Source organism: Oncorhynchus mykiss, chromosome 3, assembly GCF_013265735.2.
Source record: "Oncorhynchus mykiss isolate Arlee chromosome 3, USDA_OmykA_1.1, whole genome shotgun sequence".
Lineage (NCBI taxonomy): Eukaryota > Metazoa > Chordata > Actinopteri > Salmoniformes > Salmonidae > Oncorhynchus > Oncorhynchus mykiss.
In genome coordinates this window covers 65,696,357-65,708,194 of record NC_048567.1, presented here as the reverse complement: position 1 = coordinate 65,708,194, position 11,838 = coordinate 65,696,357, and the positions used below count along the sequence as shown (strand labels likewise).

Here is an 11,838-nt window from a genome sequence, read left to right as displayed (position 1 = left end):
AAAATATGATACATTTGTGTGTCAAATTATGAATATTCTAATATATCTAAATGCATGTGTTTACTGTAATATGCTCACAATAACTGTAAAATGACATGTACTGAGTAATATTGTAAAACAGATTGAAGATAACAGGCAGAGAGTAAATACTGATATGAATATAAAAATATGTTTCTATTTGCACAGACAAAAAAAATCCCAGAACAATATTTATTAATTATAGCTAACTTCGATTAAATGGAATTCCTTTAATAGGCAACTCATCCACCTGCTAAAGCATATTATTCAAGAATGACTAAGATTATAAAGCAACAACATTTTATAAATTTAATAATTCCAAAATTATGTTTTGAAGGTCAACAACATTTTACATTTGTACTGATAATGCGTGATTAATGAGGTTTGGTTTTGCTAATGTTCACTTCCTGGTTTTCAACCATCTTAGAATGTCTGTTTAAAAAAAATACTGGATTCTCATAATGAAAATCACATGGACATTTTGCTAATTTGCATTGGTTGAGATGATAAAATATGCCAAACAAAATCCATATGTTTCATTTCATTTAAAATTGGTTGTAAAAATTTGCTCAAATGCCCAATTGAGCTGCCGCTAAATTGCTACATTGCTAATTTGTTTAATAATTTGATGAAATGTTGTTATTAAATGTAACTTATTACTGACATGCTTAGTATTGACATGTTGAATGCACTGAGCTGTTGTTTAAACTACTAGCACACAGCTCAGACACCCATGCATTCCCCACAAGACATGTCACCAGATTTCTCTTCACATTCCCCAAGTACAAAACAGACTATGGGAGGCTCACAGTACTACATAGAGCCATGACTACATGGAACTCTATTCCATATCAGGTAACTGATGCAAGCAGTAGAATAAAAAAAAGTACAAAATAAAATACACCATATGGAACAGCAGGGACTGTGAAGAGACACACACACACACAGGCACAGACACACCCAAAAGTATGTGGACACCTGCTTGTCGAACATCTTATTCCAAAATCATGGGCATTAACATGGAGTTGGTCGGCCCCTTCGCTGCTACAACAGCCTCTACTCTTCTGGGAAAACTTTCCACTAGATGTTGGAACATTGCTGCAGGGACTTCCATTCAGCCACGAGAGCATTAGTGAGGTCTGGCACTGATGCTGGTCGATTATGCCTGGCTCGCAGTCGGCATTCCAATTCATCCCAAAGGTGGGGTTGGGGTTGAGGTCAGGGCTCTATGGAGGCCAGTCACGTTCTTCCACACCGATCTCAACAAACCATTTCTGTATGGATCTCACTTTTTGCATGGGGGAATTGTCATGCTGAAACAGGAAAGGGCCTTCCCCAAACTATTGCCACAAAGTTGGAAGCACTGAATCATCTAGAATGTCATTGTATGCTCTAGCGTCAAGATTTACCTTCACAGGAACTAAGGGGCCTATCCCGAAACATGAAAAAGAGCCCCAGACAATTATATCGAACCTAACTTTACAGATGGCACTATGCATTGGGGCAGGTAGCGTTCTCCTGGCATCCACCAAACCCAGATTTTACGTCAGACTGCCAGATTGATCACTCCAAAAACGTGTTTCCACTGCTCCAGAATCGAATGGCGGCGAGATTTAGCTGCCGAGGCAGCAGCTAATGGTGATGCTTAATAAATACAAATACATTACATTTGTTACAAGTTGTTTCAGGTGCGTGTGTGGGCATATTGGGGTGGGAATGTGTAACCATATAAATATGATTATGACGTGTGAAATGAATAACTAATCCACAAAAACATTACACATTTAGAGTATACAAAAAAAAGTATATTTTTATGGTTTTGTAATTCAGGATCCAAGATTTGGACCTAATAGTGTGTATGAGCAACTTCAATGTGATTAATTACAGACTACATAAACTGGTACAACAATCCCAAGAGATCAATCAACTAACTGCCAAAGCTAGTCAAATGCATAAGACTTACATTTAAGAAATTATCAATTTAGCAGACGTCCTTATCCATTAATTGATTAATCCATTAATTGGAAATATGTCTATCAGCTCTTGGCAACACAATATTTAAAGTTTTTGCAAAGCTAAGGGTCAGTATTAGTTCACACAACACTATTTTAATTAAACTCACATTGAACTAAATGTGTTGGATAAGTGAAGTATTACATGTCAGGCAAACATTTCCCCAAGTCTAAGTATAGTTATCTTTCTGACTTTTAAATGTTTTACTGAATTTAAAGGCCCAGTGCAGTCAAAAACTAGATATTCCTGTGTTTATATTTATTTCCACACGAGGTGGGAATAATACTATGAAATTGTGAAAATTATGATAACGCCTTTTTGGTGTAAGAGCCGTTTGAAAAGATCTGCCTGTTTTGGTGGGATGGACTTTTGGCCTGCCTGGTGACATCACCAGATGGAAATGAGTTAATAAAGTAGTTGTACAAGAGAGGGCACGCTAAACTACTTTTTCAGCACGGCTGTGCTGCGGTCATAGGTATGAGGACGTTGCTAATGAAATAATAAATGTATTCATAGGCTACTATTTCATCCCTTAACTAAAATATAGGTCTAGTCCTGACACATCTATGGTTGCTAGCCAAGCCTGCTGGCCGTTCACTCTATCGGTTAGGTTGCCAGAGACGCGACCCAGTCGTTACGTGTTTTTGTTCTATGTCTATGGACCAGTTGTTCATTCTAAATGTTCAGTTGCCTTGCTGTCTTACATAGTCAGGTCAAACAGTACAGCTAGAATAACAGCAAAGCAGCTGCATTTGCGTTTGTTTAAGCTGTTTGGGATACATCCATAACAATGAGCTAATGGTGGCAATTTTGCCTGGAATAGAAAACGTGCTCTCTCGTCAGGACACTGTTCTTACGTGCTCGTCAACTAACATTACCCAGCAAACGCAGTCACTTAAAACTGAGGATGGTAAGACAGCAAACTAGCTACATTTCATGCCATTTGACCTGTTTTTCTATTGACATTTCTTTGTATATATCCATAAAAATTAGGATACAATTTTAATTGAAAACAATCACAGTAAGGTACATAATTGTGACCCAGAAATTATGGTTTTCAGATAAAAACAGCTTCATTGGACATTTAAAGTGCGTTTGTCCTACGTTCATGAATGTGCTAATGAAAACAAATTCACAATACAGGTCATTTCAACATAGATCTGCTGGTGTTTTTTTTAAACACAAATTAGTAAGACAAAGAACAATAAATTACAAAAATAATAAATTGAAAGGTACAGTGAGTTCAATTTCAATTGTTCAAATGTTGTGACATAATTCAGGGTTATCAGTTTAGTTTGTATGTTTTTATGTTCTACATATTCTCAAGATCTGTTGAAGCATTGTTGTTATCCTACATTACAATCCTACATATAACAATGTTCCTGTTACTTTCCTTTTGTTTTCTATTCCTAAAACTACTTAACATGAATCTCTCACTGGCCAACGGTAAACAAAATGAAAGAAGAAAAACAAAAAAGAAGACCAGTCCACCAGAGTATTGAAACGAGCTAACTCTCTATTTAAAGGAACGGTGTCACCCAGGCTTCTGTGAGTGGTGCTTTAACGTACGAGTCTCCTGTAGGAGACGGCTGCCGTAATAATGACGATGATGCAGACGAAGGCCAGAATACACACTGCGACATGAAGACTTGTAGAAGTGTCTGTTGTTGCTGGCAGTCTGCTGTTCTTTTAATGCCACAATGCTCTCTGCATCAAAAGAACAACACTTGTTCTAGTTGACTGCTCTTTGCGACCATCATGGCCTAAAGAAAAATGCTAAGGAGATGCATTTTCGCATTCCTTGCTGTGTTCATATCTTGACTGGGACACTAAAATGTGTCCTGGTTTTCAATTCTATTGGGATGTGGAGACATACTTTTACAGACAGGGCTTCTTGGGATTAGACATAAACAAGGTCAAAGCCGCTCTGTGTAATGAAACAATTCCATTGTGTAGAGGGTGCCACTAGGGAATTTGATGAAACCAACACACCCCGAGTCTTCAGAAATGGAGAAAAACAATGGCCTACGGAAAGCTGACAAATCTAATCTATACATTTTCCATATCAAGGTAATCAAGGAGCACTTTTAATAGTTTCAGTCCTAGATGATACCCTAACAATTACTAACTGTAACCATGAGGACTTTACAATGATTATTTATCAGGTCTTAGGTCTTACGTAACTACATCACAGACAGCATGTTTATCTTTATTCATCCATGTGTAGTAGTCCCATGGAGATGGACATCTATTTTACAAAGGACCCCTAACCAATAAGCAGCACACAAACAACTATACAGTACCAATTACATCAGAATTTAGAATACAAAGTAACAACTATCAAACAAAAAGGTCAATGATAATATACGGTGCCTTGGGAAAGTATTCAGACCCCTAGACTTTTTCCACATTTTGTTATATTACAGCCTTATTCTAAAATAGATTTTTTTTAATCCTCAGCAATCTACACACAATACTCCATAATGATGAAGCTAAACATTTTTTGGAGAAATGTTTGCAAACTTATTATAAATAAAAAACAGAAATACCTCATTTACATAAATATTCAGACCCTTTGCAATGAGACTATAAATTGAGCTCATGTGCATCCTGTTTCCATTGATCATCCTAAAAATGTTTCTACAACTTGATTGGAAAACTTGTGGTAAATTCAATTGATTGGACATGATTTGGAAAGGCACACACCTGTCTATATAATGTCCCACAGTTGACAGTGCATGCCAGAGCAAAAACCAAGTCATGAGGACAAAGGAATTGTCCGTAGAGCACCAAGACAGGATTGTGTCGAGGCACAGATCTGGGGAAGGGTACCAAAAAAATTATTTAGCATTGAAGGTCCCCAAGAACACTGTGGCGTCCATCATTCTTATATGGAAAAAGTTTGTAACCACCAAGACTCTTCCTAGAGCTGGCCGAACAGCCAAACTGAGCAATCGGGGGAGAAGGACCTTTGTCAGGGAGGTGATCAAGAACCTGATGGTCACTCTGACAGATTTCTAGAGTTCCTCTGTGGAGATGGGAGAACCTTCCAGAAGGACAACCATCTCTGCAGCCCCAATCAGGCCTTTATGGTAGAGTGGCCAGACAGAAGCCACTCCTCAGTAAAAAGGCGTATAACAGCCCACTTGGAGTTTGCCAAAAGGCACTTAAAGACTCTCAGAACATGAGAAACAAGATTCTCTGCTCTGATGAAAACAAGATCACATCTGGAGGAAACCAGACACCATCCCTACGGCGAAGCATGGCGGAGGCAGCATCATGCTGTGGGAATTTTGTTCAGCGGCAGGGAGCGAGAGACTCGTCAGGATCGAGGCAAAGATGAACGGAGCAAAGTACAGAGAGATCCTTGATGAAAACCTGCTCCAAAGTGCTCAGGATCTCAGACTGGGGCGAAAGTTAATCTTCTAACAGAACAATGACCCTAAGTACACAGCCAAGACAATGCAGGAGTGGCTTCAGGACAAGTCTCTGAATATCTCTGAAAATAGCTGTGCAACGACGCTCTCCATCCAACCTTCACAGCACTTGAAAGGATCTGCAGAGAAGACTGGGAGAAACTCTTCAAATACTGGTGTGCCAAGCTTGTAGCGTCATACTCAAGAAGAATTGATGCTGAAATTGCTGCCAAATGTGCTTCAACAAAGTTCTGAGTAAGGGGTCTGAATGCTTACGCAAATGTGATATTTCAGTTTATTTTTAATAAATTAGCAACAATTTCTAAAAAATAAAAAATAAACGTTTTTGCTTTGTCATTATGGGGTCTTGTGTGTGTATATTTATGGGGGGGGAAAACTATTTAATCAATTTTAGAATAAGGCTGTAATGTAACAAAATATGGAAAAAGTCAAGGGGTCTGATTAATTTGATTTCACAAGGCGAGTCAGTTAAGAATAAATTCTTATTTACAATGACAGCCTACCTGGGAACAGTGGGACAACTGCCTTGTTCATGGGCAGAACTACAGTTTTTTACCTTTTCAGCTCGGGGATTCAATCCAGCAACCTCTTGGTTATTGGCCCAACACTCTAACCACTAGGCTACCTGCCACCCCAATACTTGAATTAATTATTTCCGAAGGCACTGTATATACATTAAAAATGTACAAAACATTAAAAACACCCTCCTACTATTGAGTTGCAACCCCTGTTTTGCCCTCAGACCAGCCTCAATTCATCAGGGCTTGGACAACAAGGTGTTGAAAGCATTCCACAGGGATGCTGGCCCATGTCGACTCCAATGCTTCCCTTGGTTGTGTCAAGTTTGCTGGATGTTTTTTGGGTGGTGGTCCATTCTTGATACACACAGGAAATTGTTGAGTGTGAAAAACCCAGCAGCGTTGCAGTTCTTGACACAAACCACCTCATTCAAGGGCACTTAAATATTTTGTCTTGCACATTCATCCTCTGAATGGCACACATACACAATCCATGTCTCAATTGTTTCAAGGCTTAAAAATCTTTCTTTAACCCGCTCCCCTTCATCTTCATCAACTGTCAGAGCAGCTTACCGATCACTGTACCTGTACACAGACAATCTGTAAATAGCACACCAGACTACCTCATCCCCATATTGTTATTTATCTTCTTGCTCTTTTGTACCCAAGTATCTCTACTTGCACATCATCATCTGCACATCTATCACTCCAGTGTTAATGCTAAATTGTAATTATTTCGCTTCTGTGGCCTATTTATTGCCATATACCTCCCTACTCTTCTACATTTGCACACACTGTACATAGATTGTTCTATTGTGTTTTTGACTGTACGTTTGTTTATGTGTAACTCTATGTTGTTGTTGTTTTTGTCGCACTGATTTGCTTTATCTTGGCCAGGTCGCAGTTGTAAATGAGAACTTGTTCTCAACTGGCCTACCTGGTTAAATAAAGGTGAAATAAAAATGGTTTAAAAATCTATACTGAAGTGCATTTAACAAGTGACATCAATAAAGGATCAAAGCTTTCAGCTGGACTCATGTGGTCAGTCTATGTCCTGGAAAGAAGAGGTGTTCATAATGTTTTTTGTATTATTGGCCCATCCCTTCTCTCCGGGGGACAAAAGTAACTTTGTTTAACATTTTTGTTTTTTACAGGTATTTTGCTACATGTACATTACTAATACATTTCACATACATGGTACACAGTATACACAGTATTACATGACACATAAAACGGTACTCAGACATATCCAGAATACATGATATATGTATGCACGTATGTGTTTTTGGTCCTAACTATTACAGATCATGATCTTTAAATCCCAGCCCTCAGTCACTCTGTCTCAGCCCATCCTACCTATCTCCGTAGCCCATCCCACCTATCTCCGTTGCCCATCCCACCTATCTCCGTAGCCCATCCCACCTATCTCCGTAGCCCATCCCACCTATCTCCGTAGCCCATCCCACCTATCTCCGCAGCCCAGCCCGTCCCATGGACCACCCTTTCTTGATTTTCTTGTGCCATATATTTTTCAACTGTGCTGTGACGTCTTACATGAATTCTGAACTTTTCTAATCTCATAGTATCCACAGATTGTAAATTAAATATTATTTTTGATAAGACTATTATTATCTTGTTAATTGATTGGCTTGATTCCAAATATATAATATACAGTACCAGTCAAAAGTTTGTATACACCTACCCATTCCAAGGTTTTTCTTTATTTTTACTATTTTCTACATTGTAGAATAATAGGGAATTCATCAAAACTATGAAACAATCATGTAGTAACCAAAAAAGCGTTAAACAAATCAATATATATTTGATATTTGATATTCTTCAAAGTGGCCACGCTTTGCTTTGATGACAGCTTTGCTGACTCTTGACATTTCCTCAACCAGCTTCATGCATTTCAATTAATTAACAGTTGTGCCTTGTTAAAAGTTCATTTGTGGAATTTCTTTCCTTCTTAATGCGCTTGAGCCAACCAGTTGTGTTGTGACAAGGTAGGGGTGGTATACAGAAGATAGTTCATATTATGGGAAGAACAGCTCAAATAAGCTAAGACAAATGACAATCCATTATTACTTTTAGACATGAAGGTCGGTCAATACAGAACATATCAAGAACTTTGAATGTTTCTTCAAGTGCAGCCGCAAAAACCATCAAGCGCTATGATGAAACTGGCTCTCATGAGGACCGCCACAGGAAAGGAAGACCCAGAGTTACCTCTGCTGCAGAGGATAAGTTCATTAGAGTTACCAGACTCAGAAATTGCTGCCCAAATAAATGCTTCACAGAGTTCAAGTAAAAGACACATCCCAACATCAACAGCTCAGAGGAGACTGCATGAATCAGGCCTTCATGGTCGAATTGCTGCAAATAAACCACTACTGAAGGACACCAATAAGAAGAAGAGACTTCTTCCTTTCCTGTGGCGGTCCTCATGAGAGTTTGGGCCAAAAAACTTGAGCATAATGTTTACATTATACATTATATAACATTATAAAATGTTTACATACCCTACATTACTCATCTAATTTGTATATACTGTACCCTATACCATCTACTGCATCTTGCCATCTTTATGTAATACATGTATCACTAGCCACTTTAAACAATGCCACTTTTATATGTTTACATACCCGACATTACTCATCTCCTATGTATATACTGTACTCGATACCATCTACTACATCTTGCCTATGCCGTTCTGAACCATCACTCATTCATATATATTTATGTACATATTCTTCATCCCTTTACACTTGTGTGTATAAGGTAGTTGTTGTGAAATAGTTAGATTAGATTACTCGTTGGTTATTACTGCGTTGTCGGAACTAGAAGCACAAGCATTTCGCTACACTCGCATTAACATCTGCTAACCATGTGTATGTGACAAATAAAATTGGATTTGATTTGAATCTGTCCTTTAGTTTGAGTTCAAATTTGAGATTTTTGGTTCCAACCACATTGTCTTTGTGAGACGTAGAGTAGATGAACGGATGAGCTCTGCATGTGTGGTTCCCACCATGATGCATGGAGGAGGAGGTGTGATGGTGTGGGGGTGCTTTGCTGGTGACACTGTCAGTGATTTATTTAGAATTCAAGGCACTCTTAACGAGCATAGCTTCCACAGAAATCTGCAGCAATACGCCATCCCGTCTGGTTTGCACTTAGTGGAACTATCATTTGTTTTTCAACAGGACAATGACCCAACACACCTCCAGGCCATGTAAGGGCTATTTGACCAAGAAGGAGAGTGATGGAGTGATGCATCAGATGACCTGGCCTCCATAGTCACCCAACTTCAACCCAATTCATATGTGGGAACTCCTTAAAGACTGGAATTCCAGGTGAAGCTGGTTGAGAGAATGCCAAGAGTGTGCAAAGCTGTCATCAAGGCAAAGGGTGGCGGATTTGTTTAATTAACACTTTCTAAGATTGAAAAGTGCATTTTTCCCAATATTCCATCCAGTTTGATTCTTTTTTAAATAATATATTACACTTGATCTTTCTTTAATAAGTTCCTCCATTTGTTTTTGTTTTTCCTCTAACATATTCTGTGGCCCTGTGGTACTGTTTTTATTGCTATCTATCTGTACTGTTAGTCCCTCTATTTCCTTTCTTAATATGGATTCTTTGCATGGCCCCTAACGGCACATTTAAAAGTGTCCCATACAATTAGGGGGATCTGCTGTATCTACTGTACAACATTTGATTTTCTATCAAAGGCTTTGCACCCCTCCAGTTTTTATTATTTATAATGCACATTTTAAAATCACACAAAGTGATATTGTTAAAAAACATAATGAGAAAGAAAAGAAAGAGAGTTCTACTTCTGTAACACAGCATAACAAAACATGGTTCTATAACCAGAGGATGGGTTGGGCATTTTGTAAAGCAGAAGGTAATTAGAACAGCGATGGAAAGTAGACCTAGAGAACATACGTTCCACTGGGATTATTTTTTGGGGGGTCCCAAAAGGTTGCCCCCATTGCTTCCATTGACCTTTGCTTAGCTTTCACATGCGAGTTAAGTATTGGGCTCAGAGTCAAGACAATAATAACTGTAAATTATCTTATAAACAAAGCAGTTGACCTTTCCTTTGTCAAATCATAATTATAGTTGAATGATATTCTGGGCCATCGTGTGCTCTCTTATGACCACATTTGGATCATGTGAAAGGCCAACGGTATTGTTGGGAGTCAAAATGAGGCCGTCAAAGGTTGCGTTTTCAAAGGATTCAACACTTACTCCTTGAAACATCATATTAGCAGGCCAAGGGAATCTATTTTTTAAGAACATTCACAAAAGAAACATGCCATTGTCTCTGCTTCATTTCTGAACTAAAAGGTGTGTTGGGTTTCATGAATTGCCTTTAGGTATGGTGCGTGGCACCCTCAACACAATGGAAATGTTTGAATAGGCAGAGCGACATTGACCTTGTTTCTGTCCAATCCCAAGAAGGAGACCTGGCTATAAAGGCAACTCCATACATCTCAATAGAATCAAAAAGCTGGAAACAAGCCAACAAAGGACACATTTTAATGTCCCAGTCAAGATATGAACACTGCAAGGAATGCAAAAATGCATCTTCTCAGCTTTTTTCTTTTGGCAATGATGGTCGCAAAGAGCAGTCAACTACAATTAAGTGACTGTGGGTTGAATTTAAGACGCCCAGCATACACTGATATCTCAGTAACTTGCGGCACCAAATCTATTGGTCTGGCTATCCTCATCTGCCCTGCCATTTACACTGGTTACAACGAGTCCCTGCTTATCCTCAACAACATCATGAATGACCCAGCCTGCAAGGGAACCGTGGATAGAAATGTGACTCCACCGGTCTTGAGGTTTGAATTACCCCTCAACACGACCAATTCTTGTGGCAGCCTCTTCAGGACAACCAGCGCTCCAGGCATAGGGATATTTTCTGACTTCTCCAACATCCAGACAGTCAACATCAGCGGGGTGGTCCGATCATATGATCCCACCACAGGGACAGTCACTTACAACACTGAGTTGAAGTATTATTACTCCTGTGCCTATCCCCTAGAGTACCTGATCAACAACACCCTAATTGATGTGTCAGCATCCTCCATTGCAGTGAAGGACAACAATGGTAGTTTCATCAGCACTTTGAGCATGAATCTCTTCAGTGATGTCAATTTCACTTTACCCTTGGTCATTCCAGAACAGGGTCTTGACTTGAGGACGGAAGTCTTTGCGCAAGTCAAGGCCACCAACCTGACCTCCCAGTACAATGTGCTCCTGGACCGATGCTACGCCTCCATTTCTCCTCTACCCACTAACTCCACTTTCTTCAACCTGTTTGTCCTTTGCAACACTGACCTACTAACCGTCATCCATGAGAATGGAAAGAGTCAACGCTCCCGTTTCTCCTTCCCGGCCTTCCGCTTCATGAAGCAGCAGAATGAGATGAAGTCCACCTACTTCCTCCACTGCATCACCCGTCTTTGTGAGAAGAGCACCTGCAGTACGTTCATGCAATGTAACAGCAGGAGGAGAAGGGGTGTTGTTCCTGCTACCGAAGATGCAGCAGAGTCCAAAACCATCAGTTCCCCTCTTATCACCATCAGAGCAGAGAGCATTGTGGCATTAAAATAACAGCAGACTGGCATCAAGAACTCAGACACTTCTACAGGTCTTGGGGTGGCAGTGTGTATCCTGGCCTTCGCCTGCATCATTATTATTATTATGGCAGCCATTTTCTACAGGAGACTGAACCACTGTCCCTTTAAATAGTGTGTCCACCTGCTGGTCTCACTACTGTGCAAGAGGCCTGATCTCAGCTTATCATAACTTTTTCACATTTGTTTACATTTGGC

General features: G+C 39.5%; 1 protein-coding gene across 1 annotated transcript; it reads left to right on the top strand.

The window, feature by feature from the left end:
- Positions 1 to 10,783: 10,783 nt before the first annotated feature.
- Positions 10,784 to 11,617, top strand: LOC110504464 (zona pellucida-like domain-containing protein 1). Its single transcript, XM_036965082.1, has one exon. It carries the CDS (start codon positions 10,784 to 10,786, stop codon positions 11,615 to 11,617), a length of 834 nt encoding a protein of 277 aa, XP_036820977.1.
- Positions 11,618 to 11,838: the final 221 nt, after the last annotated feature.

Coding starts and splice junctions, on each gene's coding strand:
- LOC110504464 (XM_036965082.1), top strand. CDS start 10,784: ATGAATGACCCAGCCTGCAAGGGAACCGTGGATAGAAATGTGACTCCA.